At 53.6% G+C, this 25,331-nt stretch overlaps 2 protein-coding genes across 9 annotated transcripts in view; one reads left to right on the forward strand and one right to left on the reverse strand.

The window, feature by feature from the left end:
• ZNF496 (zinc finger protein 496) overlaps positions 1-2,284 on the reverse strand; it is a 48,570-nt gene extending 46,286 nt beyond the window's left edge. For 4 of the 8 annotated variants that reach the window (XR_012513624.1, XR_012513623.1, XM_039464199.2 and 1 more), the window contains exons 1-2: positions 925-992; positions 642-827 (exon numbers count right to left, since the gene is read on the reverse strand). The gene's annotated coding sequence lies outside the window, so the exon portion shown is untranslated. Of the gene's footprint in view, positions 1-420; positions 530-641; positions 828-924; positions 995-1,637 lie in introns of those variants that run through there. The other 4 variants (XM_074385482.1, XM_039464200.2, XM_074385483.1 and 1 more) reach the window with 4 other exon arrangements.
• LOC104652532 (uncharacterized) lies at positions 243-24,560 on the forward strand. Its single transcript, XM_074385722.1, has 3 exons — positions 243-1,553; positions 23,785-23,925; positions 24,335-24,560. Exons 1-3 carry the CDS (start codon positions 243-245, stop codon positions 24,365-24,367), a joined length of 1,485 nt encoding a protein of 494 aa, XP_074241823.1. The 3' UTR covers positions 24,368-24,560.
• Positions 24,561-25,331: the final 771 nt, after the last annotated feature.

Below are 25,331 nucleotides of genomic sequence, written 5' to 3' on the forward strand. Positions count from 1 at the left end.
CACCCCGCGTGCCTGGCTGGTGCCCACGGTCCCCGCTTGAGAACACGGGCCCGGGACAGGCACCTGCGGACACTCACAGCGCCCTTCTCTGCCCTCGGGCCTCCGTGACCCCCGGGCGCCGGCAGGAGCCTGCCACTCCCCCACGCGCACGAGGGCGTCCGGCGTGGCGGGTCTCAACCTCCCACGGCTCGGAGGTGGGAAGGGGGCACGGGCCTCACTCCCGTGTCCCGGGAAGGCAGGTGATGCCCGAAAAGCTGCCAGACGACCGAGCGGCTCCGGAAAACCCACTCCTCGGCACGACCGCTCTCCGGAGTCCCAGCCTGTGCGGAAACGTCGCCGCGCTCCCCTCCCCGGGTTCGCTTCCCGGGAGGCTCCGGCCCGCGCGCCCCGCTCGGCGGCCCCGCGGCGCCCATCACACACCTGCGGCGCCCGGGACCGCCCGCGGCCGCCCGCTCGCGCTCGGGTCGGGTCCGAGCAGACGGCCGCGTCCGTCTTTGTCACCGCGGCGCCCGGCGCGCGGGGGCCCGGGGGAGCCGCCCGGGGAACGGACCCGCGCGGGCGGGGCGGAGCAGGGCCGCGCGGGGCCGGCGGAAGGAAGAGCCGCCCCGCCCCGCCCCGCCCGCGCCCGGCCCCCGCCTCACCTCACGGCCTGCGGCTCCCGCGCGGCGCCCGGCCGAAAGCCGCCCCGCGGCGGCGGAAGTCCAGCGCGGCCGTCCGCATCCTCCCCGCGCGCCCCGCCGGCGCCCGGCTCCTCTCCCGGCGCGTCCACGCCGCGTCTCTGGCTCATCCGGAAAGCCGCGGCTCGGCTCGGGGGCAGATGGGGGCGCCTGAAAGACAATCGCGCTGCTCTGGCCGCCGCCCGCGGCTTCCCGAGCGCCGGGGCCGGGCCGGGGGGGCGGGGCGGGGCCGGCCCGGGGCACTCACCGCCGCCGCGCGTCCCTGTTGGCGGGCGCGCAGGCCGTTCGCCGCCGCCGCGCGCCGGACGCCGCGGGAAGGAAAGGCCGGAGCCCCCGGGCTCCCTCCCCTGGGACACTTCCTGCTCCGCTCTAGGACCGGGGAGGTCTCCGCATCTCAGTGGTTCGCTCCCCCGCCCCCCGGCCGAGGTGTGCGCCGGGGGTGACACCCGACACCCCCGGCCCGCCCCGCGCCGCGCGCGCCCGGGCCTGGCCGCCGGGCCGGGGGCTTTGTGGGTCGGCCGCGTCGCCGCGCCCGGCCTCCCCGCGGGCCCGCCAGGGGGAGGCGCTCGCGGGGGCGGCCGCGGTCCGGAAGGGCGGCCCGGGGGCTCTCGGCTCCGCCGGTCTCGTTCCTGCGGCGCTCCCGGGACGCGCCGGCCGGTGGGCGCCCGGAACGGCCGAGGCTGGCAGCTGGAACTGGGGTGCGGGGTGCAGAGTGGGGGGCGGAGCGGGGGGACTCCCCCGCCGAAGCCGGGACCGCCAGCCCCCCCACCCCCCACCGCTGCGGGACGCGCTTCCGGGCCTGACGCCCACGTGCGGGGTCCCGGGATCGCCGCTCCGAGGACGGGACAGCCCTGGGGAGGGCGCAGAGGGGCTGCCGTGAGTCCGGGCCCGGAGCGGGGTCGGGGAGGGGCCGCGGTGGCGCAGGGAGGGGGTGAGCAGGCAGAAGTTAGGGGACCCCACCTGAGACGGGGCTGCCGGCCCCTCCGTGCGCCGTCCCCGGGGCAAGCTCGTTTTTCGGGCTCCAGAGCTTGAGAGGACGTGCTGAGGTCCCTGAGCAGGCCCGATTCCCCGCGCCCCGCTCCGTGTTCCGGGGGGGACTCCGGCGCCCCTTTCCAGGGCAAGCAGAAGGACGTCAGGGTCCCCAGAGAAGGGGGCCCCGCTGAGTGGATGGGACACGGTGGTCGGACCGGGGCGCAGGCTCCGTCGCGCTTCTCACCTCGGGGCCGTGGGCCTCCTGCTCCGGGCGGAGCCTCTGCGCGCCGCGGGCTGGCACCGTCCACATTCCGACCGAGCGCGGGAGCGGAGCGCCCGTGGGGGAACCGTGACCGTCCCCCGGATGACAGCCCGATGCCAGGCAACGGGGAGTCAGTGTGGCGTTTCGTTTTAGGGGCCGTCTTGGCTCGCCGCGGTGCTCGGTTTCTGTTGAGACACCGGTCAGGCTGTTTCTGGGAGGCTGTTTTAAAGATGTGATGAGCAGTTCAATCCGTGGCCTTTGACTGCCGCGGGTCACCCTCCGGGACGTGGGTGGGCCCTGTCGGATCTGCTGAAGGCCCCGGGAGCAAAGCCTGCGGCCTCCAGAGGAAGGAGCTCCGCCCGCGGCGCCTTGGGACCGGCTGCAGCCCCGACTCGGAATCTGCCCCCGCGCTGCAGTTTGGACTCACAAGCCCCTGCAATCTACGGAGCCCATCAGTTCCCTAAGAGAAAACGATCTCTCTCTCCTCTCTCTGTTGATCTCTAGCTCTCTGTCCCCCACCTCTCCCTCTCCCCGCTCCATAAGCTGTTCGTTCTGTTTCTCTGCAGAACCCTGACTGCGACCCAGGGCCCTTAGCTGACGGGAGGAGAGCGGGCGCAACGTGAGGGCAGGAGGCAGAGGGCGGGAGACAGTCATCTTGCAGAGTGGAAAGGAATGGACGATAGCAAAGGCAAGTGTGAATGAGGTATAACCCTAAAGTGAAGTGTGCACAGGGAAATGCGCTGTGTGGCTTAAAGCCCAGGGCTGTGCAGGTGGGCAGCCATCACATTGACGTCGGCCCCCTGCGGAGGAGGCCATCGTGCCTCAAAACATGCGTGTAGACTACAACAAACACAAGTGTGCAAATGTGTGAAGCGCCACCACCCATCACTGGACCAACCGCACCTGCCTTCTCTGGGAGCTGTCAGAACTCACAGGCCCCAACCACAGCCTGAGTGCTAACCAGGCAGCAGGGACTGGGTTGCTTTTTTGCAGTGTGAGAAGCTCTGTTGTAAGCTGGGCATAGCAAATGCTCAATAAACTGTGCTTTAGGAACAGTCCTCGGAAAAAGTGCTAGTTCTTACTGTGTTGGTCACAGGCTTGGAGGGGGCATGGACAGCAAAAGCATTGCTCTGGTCCCTTATCGTGGCCTGTGGAAAGGGGTTAGTGAGAAGCTGTTCGGTGAAAGAGCTTTGCATGATTATATTTTTTCACTATAGAGGCCTCTCAACTGTCACAGAGGCCTGTTCATCTTTTTTTTTTCTTTTGTTGAAAGCAAAAACACTTTGAGGTCTGCAGATACACCGACATAACCCTCTCTCAGAAGCTCCAGTGAAAGTACCTCTAAAAATGTCGGATTTATCATTAAAGAGATGACATCTCTGTCTTTGAAATCTGTATTGGATGCTACAGTCAAGAAAATAAAGCAGAGACCCCAACCATTGGTATTTAGAGCTAATCTTGAGCATTGGGTGGTTAATGCTTATTCATCCAGACCATCAGGGACAAGCTTGTACCTTGACAAATTCAGATTTGCTGAAATGACCGGATTGATCGTCTTGATGCAGTGAGGGGGGCACCCAGAGGAGGCGGGAGCGTGGCTTGATCAGGGGAGACATCTTTGCAAGGTTTGGCTCCAGGTGGAGGATGGAGGAGGGTGAGGATGTCAGGTGTGATATAAATGTGAGAGTAAGTCTCCCTTGTGGGATCTTTTAACCCAAGTGGCTGCAGCAATTGGAGTCCAGGAATGATATGCAATTAAAGGATTTGTTACGCTCAAAGGCCCTGGAGAGGTACAGGGGCCATGTTGGAGGACCGCGAAGGGAGCAGGCTGCGAAGTGCAGGTGGGGAGCCAAGAAAGAGAACCTATGGACAAGCACCCATGTTGGGGGGTCAGGGTGGGGTACACCACGAGCAAAAGGTATGAGGGGATTTTACTGGTGCATGTTGCTGGGTCACAGGGGAAGGACCTCCAGGTGGTGACCAGGCTTATCACACCAGTGTGCCTAGCTGCTTGGGGTGCTCAGCCTGTGTGTGATGGTGAGGCCTCATGGAAGCATGAGGTTTTAATAACTGATCATGTCAGGGAAGTGGGAGTCAAATCTGCACTGGTTGTTGTTTAGAGGTGGGCTTGGGAAAAGTTGGGGTTCACTGAGGTCTATCGGCTGTCAGGAGGCAAGGGTGGCTTAGTCATTGAGTTCCCCCAGTCACAAATGAGTGAAGCAAGGGGTCCCTCTGTCAAGTGGCTGTTGTGGCATTTCACCACTTCCGCAAGACGTTGGGGGAAACCGTGTCCTGTGAATGCACAGCGGGTTACTTGTCTGTCTCCTTAGCCTGATGAAAGGCAGGGCTACCTGTTCTTTTTTTCAGTCCTTGCAAATTTTCTCACTTTCGCTCCTGGAGAGGTTTTGACTCTCTTAGGAGGGAAACACCCTGATCATCACAGTTCTGCAGATATTTCCATGAATGTGAGTTTGATCCTTCGTGATCTTCTTTGCTGTCTGCTCCTTAAGTGCTTTGAATCCCTAAGGATAGTGGTCAGGGACCCAGTGTTACAGGTATGTAGGGGTGTGTGTGTGTGTATGTGTGTGTGTCTGTCTGAGTGAGGGACCCAGTGTTACGGGTGTGTGTGTGTGTGTGTCTGAGTCTGAGTGAGGGAGGGATGAGAAAGCAGACTTTGTACAGCATCTGTTCAGCATTTGCTGAATCACTCATTTGCTGGGCGTATTATCTGTATTTTACTGCCGAATTCTCAGCTCTATTCCAGGAAGTTGGAGCCTTGAGTAGAGTTTGGAATTTGCCTTCCAGGAAAGAAGGGTTTGCTGCAGGCCTCAAATGGGGTGATTGGTTTCTGGGTGAGTAAATGCAGATCCTGTATATTGCAGGACAGTGTTTTGGTTGATCTAGTAAAGGGGGAAACATCCTTACTGACAGTTCTGGAATTTTATGTCCAGCTATTCCTTGTATGCCGTGACAGTTAGGAACATTTAAAAAGTAACTATCTGGCTGGGCATGGTGGCTCATGCATGTCTATAATACCAGAACTTTGGGAGGTCAAAGCAGAAGGATTGCTTGAGTCCAGAAGTTTGAGACTAGCGTAGGCAACGTAGCAAGAACCTGTCTCCACAAAAAACTTAAAAATCATCTGGGCAAGTGGCGTACACTTGTAGTCCCAGCTGCCTGGGAGGCTGAAGCAAGAAGATCGCTGGAGCTGAGGAGTTGAGCTGAGGAGTTGAGCTGTGATTGTGCCACTGCACTCCAGCCTGGGCGACCGAGCGAGACTGTCTCAAACGAAACAGCTGTCAGTTCTGTTCAGCTTCCTGCCATCTTGCTCTTTCCATAGCATTTTCTGAAACTCAAGTCGCCTTTGACATCTCAGCATTTCTCTCGTCACATCTCGTATTTGCCAATTGATATAAAGTCTGGCAGCCTCAATGTGTCTTAGGTTTATTTTTTTCTGTGCAATACTGCCTAGAAGCCCTAACGTAGGCTGGGTGCAGTGGCTCACGCCTGGAATCCCAGCACTTTGGGAGGCTGAGGCGAGTGAATCACAAGGTCAGGAGTTTGAGAACAGCCTGGCCAATATGGTGAAACCCTGTCTCTACTAAAAATACAGAAATTAACTGCGCATGGTGGCAGGCGCCTGTAGTCCCAGTTACTCGGGAGGCTGAGGCAGAATTGCTTGAACCCGGGAGGAGGAGGTTGCAGTGAGCCAAGATTGTGCCACTGCACTCTAGCCTGGGCGAGAGATTGAGACTCCGTCTCAAAAAAGAAGAAAAAGGAACCCTAATCTATATCCTGATTCCACCTCAGAGCAGAGATCTCATCCTGGATCCCACATCCCGATGTGTGTCCTGATTGCAGCTCAGAGCTCAGACTTCTCCCTGGCCTCAACATCTCTCTCTAGCCTGTTCACTAAGGTGCAATTTAAGCCATGCTGTCCTGGGTATTTTCCCTCTGTCAGACCCAGGTACAGGGAAATTCTATCTCTGTCCCGTTACTGTGTGTATTACTTAAGTAGTGGGAGGTGATAGGTTAATTTTTCCATTCATAAACCATTGATACAACACCTGGCTCAAATGGATAAAACAGAATCTAGTACGTAATCCGTTCCCAGTGCAGAGTTAGAGACAGTTCACAGGTGACTGCTCATCACAGTCCTTCTTCCTCCTCCGTTAGCTGCATGTAAACTTTTAAACTTGATAGTGTATGACATCTCTCATTTTAGTGTATGGTAGTCGGCCCTCCTGCCAGTGAACACTGTAATAATTAATTTTAGGTGTCAAAGTGACAGGGCTAAGGGATGACCAGATAGCTGTCCTGGGTATTTTCCCTCTGTCAGACAATCATTCCAGGTGTGTCTATGGGGGGTTTACCAAAGAGACTGGTGTTTGAATGAGACTGAGTAATGAAGATTCGCCCTCACTGACGTGGGCCGGCATTATCCAGTCTGCTGAATGCCAGAGGGAGCAGAAAGGCAGAGGAAGGAGGTGTTCTCTTTGCTTCTTGAGCTGGAGCGCCCGTCTTCTCCTGGCCTTGGGCACTGGGGCTCCAGGCTCTTGCCCCTTCGTGCTCTGACAGTGGCCTTTCGGTTTCCTAGGCCTTCAGCCTTGGTCTGAGAATTACACCAGTAGCTTCACCGGTTCTCCAGCCTGCAGATTGGATATCATGGGACGTCTCAGTCCCTACCATTATCCAAGCCAGTTTTCATACTGAATATCCTCTTAATCTATGTTTCTGTCTGTATCCGGCTAGTTCTGTTTCTCTGAATAACTCTAATACAAACACCACCTGCCAATTATTTGTGCTCCAACGTTAGGTATTCTAAATTCCTCCCTAGTCTCCAAACATTGCAAGGACTTTCTCTACGTATTTATTTATTTATTTCTCTGAGACAGGCTCTCTCTCTGTTGCCTAAGCTGGAGTGCAGTGGCACAGGCACAGCTCACTGTAGCCTCTACATCCTGGACTCCAGCAATCCTCCCAGCTCAGCCTCCCAAGTAGCTGGAATTACAGGCAGGTACCACCATGCCCTGCTAATTTTAAAACATTCTTTGTAGAGGTGGGGTCTCACTGTGTTGCTCAGGCTGGTCTCGAGCTCTTGGGCTCAAGGCATCCTCTCACCTTGGCCTCTCAAAGTCTTGGGATTACAGGTGTGAGCCACTGTGCCAGGCCACTGAATCTTGTAAGCATAGCATGATCTGTTGCAGGAATTCCTTAGCACTCGGTAGCTGCTGTTTTTTCCTTTTGCCAGTCTTCTTCCGTCCTCATTCCTTCAGACCCTGTTGCAAACAGGAGTGGCGGGGAGAGTCTTATTAACGGGTGAACTGTGTCCCCTAACGAGGTTTTTACGTCCTAACTTTTGGTTCCTGAAAATGTGAACTTAATTTGGAAGCAGCCTATTTGCAGATGTAATCAAGTTAAGATTTTACTGAATAAATGTCAGACTGAGCTAGAGTAGGCCCGAAATCCAATGACTGGTGTCCCTGTGAGGCCAATGTGATGACAGAGACAGAGACTGGAGGGGTGTGTACAAGGTCAGGAGCACCATGGATGGCTGCCAATCGCCAGAGTCTCGGACGAGGCAGGAAAGGGTCCGTTCTCAGAGCCTCGGGGACAGCGTGGCCTGCAGATGCCTTGATTTCTGACTGTTGTTTCAGGCCACTTGCTTCATGAAAGTCAGGACAGCAGCCCTCGGAATCAAGCAGAGGCTTGTGTGCACGCACCCTTACACCCACTGACCTGACCGACGGTCTTAGGAAATGTATTGCCTTCCTGCTTTTCTGCGTGTTCTGTGATGATTGTTCCCAGTCTGTTCACACTGAGTATCCTGTGGACAACTCTGAGCCCCTGCGTGGGGGCTCGAAGCTTGTCACCTTCAGCTTTTCCCACCAACACTTTTTTTTTTTTTGAAGTGAGGTCTTGCCACATTGCCCAGGCAGCCCTGAACTCCCAGGCCCACAGGATTTTCCTGAGTAGCTGGGATTGCAGGCGCACACCTCCATGACTGGCTTTTCCCTGCCTTTTAGTTCCCACACCTCACTGGTTGAAATTTGCAATGTCCCCCAACTCCGATCCATCAGCTCTTTTGAATTCTGGTAGCCTTTTGTTCAGTTGTCTCCCGGAATATTGAGATAATTGCCAACAGACCTCAGTGCCTTTATTTCTCTCCCTCTGAGTTAATTCAGCTTGGCATCTGCTGGGTATCAAATGAGCGAGCAGCCCCACTCAGGCGTGAGCAGGTGGGGCTTATTCTGGATGACCTGGAAACCCCACGGGTGCAACAGGAAGGTGAGATGAATGAGACTGACAGTCATGCAAAGAGGTGGGCGGTCACCTCCCAGGGAGAGGAACAGAAAGCCTCCCTGGTAAGTCCCCTCCCACCAACAAGACAGTGTGGCAGCCAAGGGAATCGCCCTCTGAAGGTCTGCTGGAAAATCAACTCACAAAAGTCAGATGAATAGGAGAAAAGGCATACAGATTGATTTGATCACAGTTTTAGGTGACTCAGGAGCCTTCGGAACGAAGACCAAAGACACAGGGAAAACGTCTATTTTTATGCTGTGGTTCAACAGCGTGTAGAAAGCTATGCAGAGAAACGACTGGGCAGAAGGCAGACGGAGTGAGGAAGCCCCACGGAGCCTGTTCAGATTCTTCCTGGCCTCCGTGTGCAGCATTGCTTCTGAGTACAGAGTAGGCCCTCTGTGGAATGGCGGGGGGCGGGGGGGGGTGTCTTATGACCTACAATCAAAAAAGGTAGTCAGATGATTTATTCATTGAGATGGAATCTTGCTCTGTTGCCCAGGCTGGAGTGCAATGCGCAATCTTGGCTTACTGCAACCTCTGCCTCCTGGGTTCAAGCAATTTTCCTGGCTCAGCCTCTCTAGTAGCTGGTACCACAGGCGCACACCACCACACCTAACTAATTTTTTGTATTTTTAGTAGACACAGAGTTCACCATCTTGACCAGGCAAGTCTTGAACTCCTGACCTCATGATCCACTCACCTCAGCCTCCCAAAGTGGTGGGATGACAGGTGTGAGCTCCTGTGCCCAGCCCAGATGATTTATTTGTGGTCAGTTTTTATGCAGAAAGGTGGGGAGAAAGTTAGATTAATGTTTTTAGCTATAATGGCTGGCTTTAGGGAAAAGGGGTTCTGGCTTCACTTTGGGGAAGAATAATTCTAGTTTCTATTGTTGACCTCAGGAGAAAATGAGGGGCCAGAGAGAAGAAGGCAGGAGAAGGTCAGAGAGAAAATTTGCTTCTGAGGCTGCTACTGAGGTCTTCATTTTGGGGTGTCATCTTCTGAACCTCAAGAACAAGAAGCTTCAATCCCTACCGAAGTGTTCACAGCCGGGAGGGGAGGCCTGCGGGTGAAGAGGGCACCATGCATTTGGGGAAGAGCTGGCAGGACAGTCAGCAGACCCACATCAGCTTTGCACTCCCTGCCCTGCCAGCAGCCAGGGATGGCTCCAAAGTGGCATCTTTTAGGTTTTCTTTCAGGCTTATTTGAGATCCACCATCTTGAAAGAGGGACAAGCATCCAAGTGACCTGCACAAAGGTGTGGTCTCTTTTTTTGGGGGGGGTGGGGACAGAGCCTCACTCTGTTGCCCAGGCTGGAGTGCAATGGTGCAATTGGCTCATTGCAACCTCTGCCTCCTGGGTATAAGCAATTCTCATTCTTCAGCCTCCCAAGTAGCTGGAATTACAGGCATGCACCACCATGGGCGGCTAGTTTTTGTAATTTTAGTAGAGATGGGGTTTCGCCATGTTAGCCAGGCTGGTCTCAAACTCCTGGCCTCAAGCAGTCTGCCCACCGCGACCTCCCAAAGTGCTGGGATTACAGGCATGGGCCACCGTGCCTGGCCAAGCGTCTTGAAAACCCTGGAGGAAACTGTGTAACAGACTGGGAGGTGAGACCTGGAGGCCCCACTGTACACCAAGCTAAAGAATTTGGTTTTTACTCTGCAGGCTAGTTTTATGATTTTTTGCCTGAATCCCCAAAAAAGGCACACGCTCTGATAATTCCTGCTCTATTCTGTTAGATGAGGGCAGGACTAGGCCGGGCATGGTGGCTTCCACCTGTAATCCCATCACTTTGGGAAGTCGAGGCAGGTGGATCACCTGAGGTCAGGAGTTCAAGACCAGCCTGGCTGATATGGTAAAGCCTTATCTCTACTAAAAATACAAAACATTAGCCAGGTGTGGTGTCGGACGCCTGTAATTCCAGCTACTCGGGAGGCTGAGGCAGGAGAATTGCCTGAACCCGGGAGGCGGAGGTTGCGCTGAGCCGAGATCGAGCCATAGCACTCCAGCCTGGACAACAAGAGCGAAACTCCGTCTCAAAAAAGAGAAAAAGGCAGGACTGCTATTGACTCTGCTCGTGCTCCCTGAACTCCTCAAGTCCTGCTTTTGGGCTTCTGTGTTTCTCTCCGCATTGTCTAATCCTGGTGTCAGTCTAGTGGTGCTGATCACCATGATGTCTGACGGAGTTCCTTCAGTGATCCCTCCGGTGATGTGGCATCTGATCACCATGGCCTGCCTTCAGCAAGAATCCTGCTAGGCCAGTTTAGCCAGAATCCCCCGACCTGTGGTGTTTCTTCTTAGTAATTTATCTGCTGACCCCCACCCTGCTCCTTGGCTATAGATTTCCACCTTTACTTGTGTTCAGAGTTGAGCCCAATCTCTCTTCGCTGTTGTAATGCATCACTGCGGTGGTCCCATACTTATCCCGATTGGCCACTTGGATAACATCTACTTTACTATTCTTCAGTCAGTAGCATCATGATTTTTTCATGAACACTGTCACATGTTATAATGACTCTTTCAGGTCATGCCTGTAATCCCAGCACTTTGGGAGGCCAAAGCAGGCAGATTGTTTGAGCCCAAGAGTTCAAGACCAGCCTAGGCACACCTCTACGTAAAATCAATAACTTAATACAGGCGTCCCCAAACTTTTTACACAGGGGGCCAGTTCACTGTCCCTCAGACCGTTGGAGGGCCGCCACATGCTGTGCTCCTCTCACTGACCACCAAAGAGGTGCCCCTTCCTGAAGTGCGGTGGGGGGCCGGATAAATGGCCTCAGGGGGCCGCATGCAGCCTGCGGGGCCGTACTTTGGGGACGCCTGACTTAATTAGCTAGGCACGGTGGCTCACATCTAGATTCCTAGCTACTCCAGAGGACTTTTATTGATTTATTTTTTGAGACAAAGTCTTGCTCTGTCACCCAGACTGGAGTGCAGTGGCACGATCTCAGCTCATTGCAACCTCTGCTTCCCGAGCTCAAGCAATTCTCCTGCCTCAGCCTCCTGAGTAGCTGGGACTACAGGTGCATGCCACCACGCCCAGCTAATTTTTGCATTTTTAGTAGAGATGAGGTTTCACTATTTTGGCCCGGCTGGTTTGAACTCCTGACCTCAAGTGATTCATCTGCCTCAGCCTCCCAAAGTACTGGGATTACAGGCATGAGCCACTGTGTCTGGCCTTGAGAGGATTGTTTGAACTCAGGAAGTTAAGGCTGCAGTGAGCTGTGATTGCACCACTGCATCTAGCCTGGGCAACAGTGCAAAACCCTGTGTCTGAAAGCAAACAAAAAAGACAAGATGTTAGTGAAAGGTTCTCGTCAGGCTAAGGGCACCTTAACAGGTAGCAGGGTTCTGTTAGCATATCTGAGAGGGACAGACTGCAGCCCCAAGGCCAGGAGAGAGAAGTGCAGGCCACTGGCTCACTGGCCAAGTGACAAGATAATGCCACAAGCAGCAAATTGCACACTTGACCTCATGTGATGGTTGTATCGTGTTCTTTAAAATACTGTACAAAATTAGCTTCAGGTTATAAGTATAAGGTGTATATAAAACAAAAACGAGCCAGGTGTCATGGCTTACGCCTGTAATCCCAACACTGGGAAGCCAAGAGTTCGAGATCAGTCTGGGCAACATAGGAAGACTGTATCAATAAACATTAAAAAGAAAAAAGTCCAGGTACAGTGGCTCATGCCTGTAATCCCAGCACTTTGGGAGGGTGAGGCGGGTGGATCATGAGGTCGGGAGTTTTGAGACCAGCCTGGCCAAGATGGTGAAACCCTGTCCCCACTAAAAATACAAAAATTAGCCAGGTGTGGTGGCAGGCACCTGTAATCCCAGCTACTCAAGAGGCTGAGGCAGGGAGCTGCTTCTTGAACCTGGGAGGAGGAGGTTCCAGTGAGCCAAGATCGCACCACAGCACTTCATCCTGGGTGAAAAGAGCAGGACTTTAAACAAACAAACAACTAGCTGGCACGGTGGCACCCGCCTGAGCTGCCTGAGCCCGGTTTGAGACTGCCGGGAGCTGTGTTCCCACCACTGCACACCAGCCTGGGCAACAGACCAAGACACTGACTTTTCTTTTTAAAAGAAATAAATGGCTGGGCGCGGTGGCTCAAGCCTGTAATCCCAGCACTTTGGGAGGCCGAGGCGGGTGGATCACGAGGTCAAGAGATCGAGACCATCCTGGTCAGCATGGTGAAACCCCGTCTGTACTAAAAATACAAAAAATTAGCTGGGCGTGGTGGCACGTGCCTGTAAGCCCAGCTACTCAGGAGGCTGAGGCAGGAGAATTGCCTGAATCCAGGAGGCGGAGGTTGCGGTCAGCTGAGATCGCGCCATTGCACTCCAGCCTGGGTAACAAGAGTGAAACTCCGTCTCAAAAAAAAAAAAAAAAAAAAAAAAGAAATAAATGAATTTTATGTTTACACGCAGGTCACATCTTGAAGATACCTCATTATATATTTGTAAAGATTCCAAAATTTAAAAAAAAAAATCCCAAATCCGAAACACCGCTGCTCCCAAGCACTTCAGATAAGGGATACTCAGTCTGTACCACAGACTGGGTGACATGAACAAACATTTATTTCTGGAGGCTCCGAAGTCCAAAATCAAGGAGCCGGTATAATCAAATAGATCCGTTCCGTTTCATAGAGGGCTTGCTTTCTTTCCTTCTTTTTTTGGACATGGAGTTTTGCTCTTGTTGCCCAAGCTGGAGTGCAGTGGTGCGATCTCAGCTCACTGCAACCTCTGCCTCCCGGGTTCAAGCGATTCTCCTGCAATTCTCCTGCCTCAGCCTCCCGCTAGCTGGGACTACAGACACGCAGCACCAGGCCCGGCCAATTTTGTATTTTTAGTAGAGATGGGGTTTCTCCGTGCTGGCCAGGCTGGTCTGGAACTCCCGACCTCAGGATCCGCCCGCCTCGGCCTCCCAAAATGCCGGGACTGCGGGCGTGAGTCACCGTACCTGGCCGAAGGCGGTGTTTCTATGACGGGGGTGGGTGGAGCTCTCTGGAGTCTCTTCCATAAGGGCGCTAACTCCATGTATGAGGGCTCCGTCTTGGTTCACTCCGCACCCCCGACTCCGCGCACCCCGCCCCCTGCCCCGCGCCCCCCACGGCCCCACCCCGCGCCCCTCAGCACGCCCTGGCTCCCGCGGTCCCGGCCCAAGGCCCGCCGCACCCGCGCCCAGCGCCTGCTCTGCGTTCTTAGATGCACGAGGCCGCGTCTCCGCCGAGCAGGTCAGGCCGCTTTCCCGCGCCCTCTCGTGGCGCGTGTTCGCTTCTCCGCACACCCACGTGAGCGTCCGCCCGTGACCCAGGGCGCTCCCCCTCCTCCTCCTCCTCCTCTGCTTCCTCTCCGCCCTCCTCCCTCCCGCCCTCCTCCCTCCCTCCTCCCTCCTCCCTCCCTCCCTGCCGCCCTCCTCCCTCCTCCCTCCCGCCCTGCCGCCCTCCTCCCTCCTCCCTCCCGCCCTCCCCCCTCCCCCTCCCCCCTCCTCCCTCCCGCCCTCCCCCCTCCTCCCTCCCCCCTCCTCCCTCCTCCCTCCCGCCCTCCGCCTTCCTCCCTCCGCCCTCCCGCCCTCCCGTCCTCCGCCCTCCGCCCTCCGCCCTCCTCCCTCCTCCCTTTTCCTTCTTTGCACCGATTTCGGACTGAAGCGTGTGACGTTCCCGAAGGAGGCCCCGCGGCCGGCCTGCGTCCTGCTGACTTCGGGCTTCGCTGGGCTCGCTTTAGAGCTGGCGGTGGGAAGGAAATAAAGTTCGTTAATTGTTGATGAATTGTTGACGCACACCCGCACACGCAGGCCCGAATGCGCGCTTTTGTATCACTGTTTCCCTCTAGATACCTCTTTATTTATATCGAGATATTTTGGAGGCATCCTTTTTTTTTTTTTTTTTTTTGAGACGGAGTTTCGCTCTTGTTACCCAGGCTGGAGTGCAATGGCGCGATCTCGGCTCACCGCAACCTCCGCCTCCTGGGTTCAGGCAATTCTCCTGCCTCAGCCTCCTGAGTAGCTGGGATTACAGGCACACGCCACCACGCCCAGCTAATTTTTTGTATTTTTAGTAGAGACGGGGTTTCACCATGTTGACCAGGATGGTCTCGATCTCTTGACCTCGTGATCCACCCGCCTCGGCCTCCCAAAGTGCTGGGATTACAGGCTTGAGCCACCGCGCCCGGCTCCGGCATCCTTTTTTTTATACCAGGGTGGCTCTGTTCACAGAGGGTCGAGCTGTGGACAAGGCCTATAGGTTTCTTGTATTTCTGCAGTTTGCGTGTGTGTGGTGCGGTACACGTCTGTATTATCTACACAACAATTAAAACAATCTTTAACAAAATTCATTTGGATCAGAGGATACGTATATGCAGCACCCAGCTTTCTTCACCTGGCAACCCTCAGGCGCAATGTGCATGAGCTGCCAACTCAGCGCAGACAGTGAGAGAATCTGAGGCAGCTCTCTCCATCCTGCTTTTAGCCTCACAGTCTGCCTGTCTGAGCTCATTCCTGGGCATGGGCCTGAAACCACCCTCGCAAAACTGCAGCTGAGACAGCAGAAGAGACCTGACCTAACCGAGTCTGTCTTGCTTCTGACCTCTGTCTGTTCATTCCTGGGTGTAGGCTGAACTCACTTTGGGAGGAAATTAACTTTCCTGCCTGGGGACTGGAGTGCCTTTTTAGGATTAACAGATTAGTCACAAGATCAGAAATTATAGTTTAGAAGTCATGCAGCTAGAGGCTACAAGATTCTGACCCTCCCTGAACTGCTCAGTGCTTGAGATATTTTGCAGATCGTGTGCTTAATGGGTCAGCTGGCACCACCCAGATAGATAAACTGGCTCATATGATCTCAGTTCCCTGATTTAATCCTACCTAAACAATCAGCACTCCTGGCTCACTGGCTCCCCTCACCCACCAAGTTGTCCTTAAAAACTCTGATCCCCACGTGCTGGAGGAGACTGATTTGGGTGATAATAAAACAAGGCTCCTGCACAGCCGGCTGTATGAATCACTCTTTCTCTATTGCAATTGCTGTCGTGATAGATCGGCTGTCTGCAGAGCCGGCAAGGTGAACCCACTGGGCGGTTACAGGCCAGGCTAACTTTGGGAGAAATCTTGTTTATGGTTTATCAGGCGTCCCCAAACTTTGTACACAGGGGGCCAGTTCACTGTCCCTCAGACCGCTGGAGGGCCGCCACATACTGTGCTCCTCTCACTGACCACCAATGAAAGAGGTGCCCCTTCCTGAAGTGCGGCCGGGGGCCAGATAAATGGCCTCAGGGGGCCGCAGTTTAGGGATGCCTGGTTTAAATGATCGTAACCCTTCCTCAAAACTAAACTGCCCTCATCAAACTAATGAAAGGCCACTGCGCGGGGTGGGTCATGCCTGTAATCCCAGCACTTTGGGAGGCCAAGGCAGACAGATCATGAGGTCAGGAGTTTGAGACCAGCTTGGCCAACACAGTGAAACCCCCGTGTCTACTAAAAATAGACACCTGCGTGCTGGCAGGTGCCTGTAATCCCAGCTACTCTCGAGGCTGAGGCAGGGGAATCACTTGAACCCAGGAGGAGGAGGTCGCAGTGAGCAGAGGTGGTGCCGCTGCACTCCAGCCTGGGCGACAGAGCGAGACTCCGTCTCAAAACAGAAGAAAACAGACTAACGAAAGGCCACCGAGTTAGAAGGATGACAGAGGCCTGGATTCCGAGTTGTGGGCATAGTTAAATAATTACCCGCCAGTTACTCCTGAGGACACAAGCTTTGCAGCTCCCCCGACTACTCCTGCAGATGGCATCACTATTGCAGAACCTCAGATCCGCCTCGTCAGAGGCCTTTTCGGGCTCCTGTGGAGCTGACAACTGATGGCTCCACTTGGACTCGCCAGCCGGTCCCGGGCCCCCACCCGCAGCTGACTCAGCACAGGACAGCCTGGACTCCCTGCGATTTCATCTCTGGCCAGTCAGCCCTCCTGGCTCGCTGGCTCTCCCCCACCCACCAAGTGTTCCTAAAAACTCTGCTGCCACCGAGACTGATTTGAGTGATAATGGCACCGAGGTCTCCTGCGCAGCCGGCTCTGCGGGAATTCCTTTCTCCCTTGCGGTTCCCCTGTCTTGAGCAACGGGCTCCATCTAGCAGCGGCAAGGTGAGCCTGCTGGGTGACACGGATACGCTTCCCCCTGGCAGTGTTTACTCTCGGTGCAGCGAACAGTTCCTCACTGAGTACCCTTGTGTGTGTCACTGTGAACACGGCTCAGAATTTCTTTAGGGCACATCATAGAGTGGATCTGTGCACGTTATTTAACTTCTCTGTAGAACTGTTTCCTCACTCATCAAATCAGGGTCAAGTAGTTCTCTCCACATAGCGTTATTGTAGAAATCATATATAACACAGCCGGGCGTGGTGGCTCACGCCTGTAATCCAAGCCCTTTGGAGGCCAAGGCGGGCGGATCACCTGAGGTCGGGAGTTCAAGACCAGCCTGACCCACGTGGTGAGACCCCGTCTTTAAAAAAGAAAAAGAAAATAATAATAATAATAAATATATATATATAACACAACAACAAGTATTGATGTCTACTACTTTTTTTTTTTTTTTTGAGCCGGAGTTTCACTCTTGTTGCCCAGGCTGCAGTACAGTGGTTCGACCTCTGCTCACTGCAATCTCCACTTCCCGGGTTCAAGTGGTTCTCCTGCTTCAGCCTTCCAAGTAGCTGGAATTACAGGCATGTGCCACCGTTCCCAGCTAATTTTTGTATTTTTAGTAGAGGCAGGGTTTCACCATGTTGGCCAGGCTGGTCTCGACCTCCTGACCTCAGATGATCCACCCGCCTCGGCCCAAAAGGGCTGGGATTACAAGCGTGAGCCACCACACCTGGTCTAATATCTACTACTTTTAGGTTATAGGATAATACCTTATGTATAGTATATGTGTGATTATATATGTACTGCAGTATAGGGTATAATCTATAATTATAGAACTGTTGCTTATACATAACAAACGCTATAATTTATGTTGTGATTATTATCTACCAGTTGCTTCATCGATAGAATGAGGACGTTGTTAACAGTGCGTGCCAGACAGGATGGCTGTGAGAATTTGTGATAACAAGAATTACATATTCGGTCTTTGTCCCTGTTTCCTGATGGAGGCTTCTGAACCCCTTGGAATTCCTTGACTGATAGGGGCAAGAGGAAATCTTTTGTTATTCCTAACTAGCCCCTTTCATCCATACCTGAGTTTTTGCTAATGAGGGGACTCCTGGAGGGTGGGGGCTGGTTGCTAGTTGCCAGGGGGAGCAACTCTGCCTTGATGAGAGGATTGCAACTGTCAGCTCCAGCCCGTGACTTCCCAGGAAGGAATAGGGGCTGGAGATTCAGGTTAATCACCGACGATCAGTGATTAATCAATCATGCTTAAATGATGGAACCCTAAGAAACCCGAAGAAGAGTATCTGAGAGCTGCTGGGTTCAGGGGCACTGTCAGGCGCTGGGAGGGGGTGGTGCCGGCTGAAGGCTGGGAAGCTCTGCACACTCTCCCCGTGCTTTGCCCTGCCTGTCTCTCTCATCTGGGTGTTGCTAAGTTGTGCTGTTTATAAGAAACTGGTAATAGTAAGTAAAATACTTTCCTGAGTTTTATGAGCCTGTTCTCTTGATTTATCAAATCTGAGATGGAGGAATTGTGTGTGGGAACCCTTGAATTTATAGCTGGTCAGTCAAAAGTGCCGGTGAGAACCTGGAGATCCCGTGAAGTGGGGGCAGTTTTGTGAGACCGAAACCGTAACCTGTGGAATTCGATTCTAGCTCCAGGTAGGCAGGTCAGAATTGAACTGTAGGATACCTAGTTGATATCTGGAGAATCAGAATTGATTGGTTGCTGGGTGGAAGAAAAACCCACAGATTTGGTGTCAGCTGTGTTGTGAGTAAAACTGTCCATGTCCAGACCCCAAGTGAGGGTTCCTGGATCTTGCAGAAGAAAGAATTCAGGGCCAGTCTGCGGAGGAAAATGAAAGCAAGTTTATTAGCAAAGTAAAGGAGCCAGAGAGTGGAGTGGCTGCTCCACAGACAGCGCAGCCCCAGGGCTGCTGGTCGCCCATTTTTATGGTATTGGTGGTGTGCTGAACAAGGGGTGGATCATTCATGCCTCCTCTTTTTAGACCACTTAGGGCAACTTCTTGGCATTTGTAAGCTGTCACGGCACTTGGTAGGAGTGCAGCAGGGAGGACGAGCAGAGGTCACTGCCACGGCCGTCTTGGGCTTGGTGAGATGTGACCAGCTTTCTCACTGCGACCTGTTTTATCAGCACAGTCTGTGTGACCTGTATCTTGTGGTGACCTCCTGTCTCATCCCGTGACTTAGAATTCCTCAACTGTCTGGGAATGAAGCCCAGTAGGCCTCAGCCCCATTCAAGACGGTTCTGGCTCACGTGCCTTTGACAAGCCCAGTTCAGAGGATTAAGCGGGGTGATGTTACACGGTGCTTTGCGTAGCTCTTGGACCTGATTTTTCATAAGGATTGCATTAACGTTACCAAGAAAAACGAATCAAGTTCTTTTTCACGACTGCATATAAATCCAAGAGATGCTGATCGTGCACCTATTTGCAAAGCATGGTGCTGACCCCTGGGAGAGGTGGGATGAGAAGGCCTCTGTACATAGGGTGCACCGTGAGTGTGCATGTGGAGGAGCGGATCAGGACAGACACGTCTTGAGGGAAGGGCAGAGGGGGACACAGCAGGAGGGTGGGCACCTATAAGCCAAGGGGAAAAAAACCAAAGGCCTCAGAAGAAACCAAACTTCCAGTAACGTGATCACTTTAACAGGGACAACAGATGGCTCCGGGGTGGTTCCAGGCACCCTGACTTACGGATTTGGAGGTGCAGGGGTGTTTCCAAGAACAGAGGAGGCTGTCTATCATCCTGAGGCTCCTGGACAGAAGCTGAACCCTACAACACACCCTCTGTCAGGAAAGGGACGCCGGGCAGCTTGGCTGTTGGCAAGGGAGACAGTGGGAGAACAACTTCCCATGAAGCAAAGAGAACTCATGCAGTGTGAGCGGAGAACCTCAGTGATCCGTCTGCTTTCAACATTCAGAGGTGTGACGTGGGCACTGAAACCTAGGAGCATCCGATTCTGCCAACCTGGCCACGCTGCTCTGCCTGCCCCCCGTCCCCCACACGTGTCCCTTCGCGGAGGGAGCAGGAAGAGCATGTTGCTCCGCGGGGCATTCCCTGAGTTCCCTTTGTGTGTCAGGCAATCTGGGCACTGGGTATGCAGAGATGAATACACTGGGCCATGGACCTGAGGATGTGGGTGGCCAGCTGGGGAGCCAGACATAAACAAATATAATGTGGGACATGGCGCAAGACGCGGTGGCCGGACGAGCAAGCCCTTCTCGTCCGCCTCTACGGGCCAGCTCTGGTCTCTAGACATTTTAATATCCGGCGGGTTGATTTTTCATCTTTACTTCCTTTTCAGGGTTTTCTGGCTTTTCCCACGTTATTCTTTTCTCCCCAACCACGTTAACTATGTAGGTGGACTGAGGGGAGAAGTGTCAGATTTATGCTGTCATGAAATACTGTAGACTGAGCCCAGGCATTTCAGCCTAGCCTGGGCAACATAGGAAGACCCATCTCAAAAAAAAAATAAAAATAAAGATAATAATAATAAAACAGGGATTCTTCACCATCAGTATATAAAAATAAAAAATAAAGGTGCCAGATGGAGATTTGGGAGGCGAGCACTCCAGACATACTCCTGCTTATTCGATACCTACAGTTCTCAGTGTGTGGTTGGGGACCCCATGGACCCCCTGAGGTCTTTCAGGGGATCTGCAAGGTCAAAACGATTTTCATCGTCATGCTGTGACGTTGCGTTTCTTTTTCGCTCTCACGTGTGTAGACTAGAGTTTTCCTTTTCGTTCCTCCCTTCCTCTCTTTCTCTCCTTTTTTTGGCAGGGCCTCACTTCATTCCCCTGAATTCCACGCTGAAGTTCTGTGGCGTGATCACGGCTCTCTGCAGCCTCAACTTCCCGGCCTCAAGCAATCCTCTGATCTCAGCCTCCTGAGTTGCTTGAACCACAGGCGTGCGTCGCCGTGCTCAACCGATTTTTAAGTCTGTGAAGAAATGGGGTCCCTTCATGTTGCCGAGGCTGGCTTCTAACTTGTGAGCTCAAGCGATCTACACACCTCAGCCCTCCGAGGTGCTGGGGTTACAGGCGTGAGGCACCGTGCCCGGCTTAGACTGGAATTTTCTACAGGCGACTACTCTGTGATATTGCAACAGACGGAATGCAGAAGTGTGAGAGACTCCAGCTGCTTTCTGCTGAGTCAGACGTGAGTGAGACGTGCAGGCAGCCGGAGCTGCTCTTCTCACCAGGCCCGTCACGGCTTTTCTCAGTTCTGGCTTCTGATACAGTAAATATCAATAGACGTAATCCCCACACCAAAGCCCCCTGGAGTTCTCATTTTCAAGAGTGTCATGGGGCCTTGATACCAAATCGATTGGGAGCCCCAGCCCTAGAACTGAGAGTGTTTTAAACCCGGAGGAAGCCGGCCTCTCTGGTCTCAGTGTATTCTTCCTAAAAGAAGAACATGGAGATAAGATGATTTCTAGTATCTCCAGCTCTAGGCAGCTGAAGATGGCCTAACTTGGCTGGTAGGTTTAAAGCGAGCCTGACTTTGGGGGTGAAGGGAGGGGAGGCCCCCCCCCTAGAGCGAACCGTTCCACAGCGTGGTGCCCTGAGTCTCAAAGAAACGGATTCCTGCTTCCCTGTTCTGCTCGCAGTTTGGTGCTTTTGAGTTCCACTCTAACCAAGAGAACTTGGCCAAATTGTTGCTGGGGAGTGAGTGGTGGGAAAATCAGGGTTGACTTCTGTATTTTGGGGGGTTCTTCAGAGAAACAGAACCAATAGGATACATACAGTATATGAGATTTATTGTGGGAATCAGCTCCCGCGATTCTGGAAGCAGAGGAACTCCACCACCCGCTCTCTGCAGGCTAGAGAGCCAGGAAAGCCAGCGGGGAAACTGAGTCTGAGCTTGAAGGCCGGAGAAGTGTAACCGCCCAGTGGGTTCACCTTGCCCAGGGCCTACGCAGAGCCAATTTAGCAAGAGAGGGGAATTGCAACGGATAGGGTGATGCGCGCAGAGCCGGCCGTGCGGGTGACCGGGGTGTCACTACTGCTCAAATCAGTCTCCCAGAACACTTGGGCAGCAGAGTTTTTAAGGACAACTCAGTGGGTTGGGGGAAGCCAGTGGGCCGGGAGTGCTGATTGGTTAGAGATTTAATCATAGGGAGTCAAAGGTGTTGTCTTGCGCGGAGTCCGATCCTGGGTGGGGCCCACAAGGTCCGCTGAGCCAGATGGTCAGTCTGGGTGGCACCAGCTGTCCGTCAAGAGCAGGGTCTGCAAAGTGTCTCAAGCACTGATCTTAGAGAGACTGGGAATCTTGTGGCCTCCAGCTGCATGGCTCCTAAACCGTCATTTCTAATCCTGTGGCTAATTTGCTAGTCCTACAAAGACACTCTAGTCCCCAGGCAAGAAGGAGGTTTGGGGAAAGGGCTTTGGGAAAGGGCTGTTACGGTCGTTGTTTCTAACTATAAACTAAGGCTCTCCCAAAGTTAGTTCAGCCCATGCCCAGGAATGAACAAGGACAGCTGGGAGGTTAGAAGCAAGATGGAGTCAGTTAAGTTAGATCTCTTTCAGTGTCTCAGCCACAGTTTTGCAAAGGTGGTTTTAGAAGCAGGAGCACTGATTTCCGAGGACAGGAGAGGATGAGTGTCCCAGCTGAGACAGAGCTTGCCTTTCCTCCGCTTTTCTGTTCAGTTCCTCAGTGGTTCGAAAGATGTCTGCCCATGTGAGTGAGGGCGGCTCTTCCTTACCTAGCCCCGGATATACACGCTAACATTTTCCCGACGCACCCTTACAGACATGCCTACAAATGATGTTTTACCGCTTCTCTTGACATCTCTTCCCAGCCAAGTTGACACATAAGATTAACTGTCACGGTTGCTCTATCCAAGTAAAGGGTTTTGCCAGGGTCCTTGACCTCAAGAGACAGAGGAACCCGAGAGCACACTAAGAGGCCATGTCACAACCCTGTGAAACGGTGGGGAGGAACACTGTGTCTTTGCCCCTGGATTTCCAGATGTCCAGAGCGGGACGGGCCCATGGGGAGTCTTTGGTCCAACTTCCTAACAAAAGAGGGGCTTGTTCTCCCAGCCGCCCAGGCAGGATTGCTGGGCCTTGGTGTCAGGGAAGCTGACCAGCAGGAGCGTGGGGAAAGGCCACGACCCTTTGTCTTCCCTTCCTGGTCACAGTCAGGAAAGGGAGTTGCTCCTGCTGACCTATAGAATCTAGGTTTCTACTGACCGATTTTACAGCCAAGTGAGAATTCTCACCTAAGTTCAAAGTGACAACTGCGTGCAAGACTGACTCCTCCCCTCCTGCCCCGTCCTTCCGAGCTCCTGTGCTTCAGTACCATGGACTGCGTGGCTTATAAACAACAGGAGTTTGGCCGGGCGCGGTGGCTCAAGCCTGTCATCCCAGCACTTTGGGAGGCCGAGGCGGGTGGATCACGAGGTCAAGAGATCGAGACCATCCTGGTCAACATGGTGAAACCCCGTCTCAACTAAAAATACAAAAAATTAGCTGGGCATGGTGGCGCGTGCCTGTAATCCCAGCTACTCAGGAGGCTGAGGCAGGAGAATTGCCTGAACCCAGGAGGCGGAGGTTGCGGTGAGCCGAGATCGCGCCATTGCATTCCAGCCTGGGTAACAAGAGCGAAACTCCATCTCAAAAAAAAAGAAAAGAAAAGAAAAGAAAAAACATTAAAAAAAAAAAAGAAACAACAGGATTAAAAAAAATTTTTTTTGAGACAGGGTCTCATTCTGACACCCAGGTTGGACTATAATACGATCATAGCTCTCACCACAACCTCAGACTCCTGGGCCCAAGTCGTCCTCCTGCCTCAGCCTCCCAAGCAGCTGGGACTCCAGGTATATGCCACCATGCCTGGCTAACTTTTAAGTTTTTGTAGAGATGAGGTCTCACTGCTTTGCCAGGCTGGTCTGAAACTCCTGGCCTCAAGTGATCCTCCTGCCTTGACCTCCCAAAGAGTTGGGATTACAGGAATGAGCTACTACGCCTGGCCTAACAGAAATCTATTTCTCACAGGTCTGAAGGCTGGGAACTCCGCGATCGAGACACCAGCAGATCTGGTGTCTGATGAGAACACACTTTCTCTTCTACGGATGGCCATGTATGTCAGTTAGCTATAATCTCACATGGTGGAAGGACCCAGCTGGCTCTGCGGCCCCTTTTCTAAGGGCGCTAATTGCATGCAGGCGGCTCCACTCACAGGACATAATCACCTCCGCAAAGCCTCCCCTCACCTGGGGGGTTAAGATTTCAACATATGAATTTGGCAGAGACACGAACGTTTCATTTATGCCAGCACCTCTTTATATTAGCTTTCATGCAGCGGTGCATCTTCCCCAACACCCCACCCTCCGCTTCTCTCCTGGGGACTTCAGTGACGCCCATCAGGCGCTCTGTTTTACAGCAGGTGACTTTCTCCATCCGCAGGTGCGCTCCCTCCCCTTCCTGTTGTCACCTGGGGAGGGCCGAGGAGTGACTGCCACGAACACCCGTGACCAGCAGAGGGCGGAAGAGAGCGGCAGGAGCCTCCGGCGGAGCCGAACGAGGGGCTCCCCTCTCAGGAAGCCGGTGAGCCGGGCCAGGAGGCCGGGGGACAGAGGCCCCGTCCCGGGTGCTGGGGCGCCCCGGTTTAGGGTGTGCAGCAGCTGGAGTCGGGCGGCTGAAAAGCGCGGTGCTCAGAGTGCCAGGAAGAGCAGGCAGCAGCGGTCTCTTTCTCTTTCTTTCTTTTTCGTTCTCTTTTTCTTTCTCTCTTTCTTTCTTTCTTTCTTTCTTTCTTTCTTTCTTTCTTTCTTTCTTTCTTTCTTTCTTTCTTTCTTTCTTTCTTTTTCTTTTTCTTTCTTTCTTTCTTTTTCTTTCTTTCTTTCTTTTTCTTTCTTTCTTTTTACTATATTAAAAAAGAAAAACAAGAAATGACAAAGCAGAGTTACGAAACTCTGCTGTGTTTTAACCGTTTACATCGAATAACTTCCTTTTACAGAAAACTCAAGACTCCGGTACAGTGAGCTGTTAGGGACGAGCCGCCCCCAGGACGCCCTGGCGCAGCTGGCCCTCACCCTGCTGCTCTGCAGCCGCCTTCCTAACCCCGCGTGCAGGCGCCGCAGCAGCAAGGCCACCCGACAGGCCACAGCCAGCTGAGCAGATGGGGAGGGTCACGGGAAACAGAGCTTTGTCATAGGGACTTGTAAATTCCTGTTTTACACATACCTGTGAATTCCTGTTTTATTTAAACTGCTGCCACAAAAGTCACAGGATGATGTAAGTCTGTCGCAAGCTGACAGACTATCTCTGTGCCTGTTACAAGCTGACACACTATCTTGGTCCCGAAACTCCCTTAAGTCCCTCTCACCCCATATAAACCCCTTGTTTTGTAAGCTCCGGGCTGCCCCTCTGACTGTTTCGGAGCAGCTGGCAGGTCCTGCTGCTCTGCTTTCAAATCCTCCTGGCTTCCTCCAAACCTGCCTCCCTCCCCACAGCCCCAGCCAATGACTCTTTCTCTGACCCTGCCAATTCCCCCTTCCTGACAGCATCACGATCCGGTCCCCACCTCTCCTCAGCCACCCCTCTGTCTCCGCCTCTCCCTGCTCTGTAGCCCAGCGTGCCCGGCGCACCCCGCGTGCCCAGCATGCCAGGCAACCCGCTCCCTTGCTCCCCCCGGGGAGGCAGCTGGGGCTGCAGGGTCATCTGTATCCACATCTCCTTCCCCTCTGATCTCTCCCGGACTGAAAAACGTCTTGGGTCCTTCTCCTCCGATCCCAATACTTACATCAAAGAATTTAAATATCTCGCCCAGTCTTATGAACTCAGTTGGCATGATCCCTATGTTATTTATCCTCTCTTCTACCCTCCTTCCATGAGAGAAGCAAAGAGTGTGGCTCACGGCCCAGGCACAAGCTGATAGTCTTCATCAGCGAGGCCCCCCTGAGCCCGTCGGAGCCGCTGCCTTCCCTGGGAAAACCCTTCCTGGAAGCACCAAC

This window comes from Saimiri boliviensis, chromosome 14 (genome assembly GCF_048565385.1).
Source record: "Saimiri boliviensis isolate mSaiBol1 chromosome 14, mSaiBol1.pri, whole genome shotgun sequence".
In the NCBI taxonomy this organism is placed as follows: domain Eukaryota; kingdom Metazoa; phylum Chordata; class Mammalia; order Primates; family Cebidae; genus Saimiri; species Saimiri boliviensis.

Excerpts from the sequence above, each read along its gene's own strand:
- LOC104652532 (XM_074385722.1), top strand. The coding sequence starts at position 243 with ATGCCCGAAAAGCTGCCAGACGACCGAGCGGCTCCGGAAAACCCACTC. Across the intron at positions 1,554-23,784 it reads GAGGGCGCAGAGGGGCTGCC|GTGCGCTCCCTCCCCTTCCT; the intron begins GTGAGTCCGGGC and ends CTCCATCCGCAG. Across the intron at positions 23,926-24,334 it reads GCTCCCCTCTCAGGAAGCCG|AAAACTCAAGACTCCGGTAC; the intron begins GTGAGCCGGGCC and ends TTCCTTTTACAG.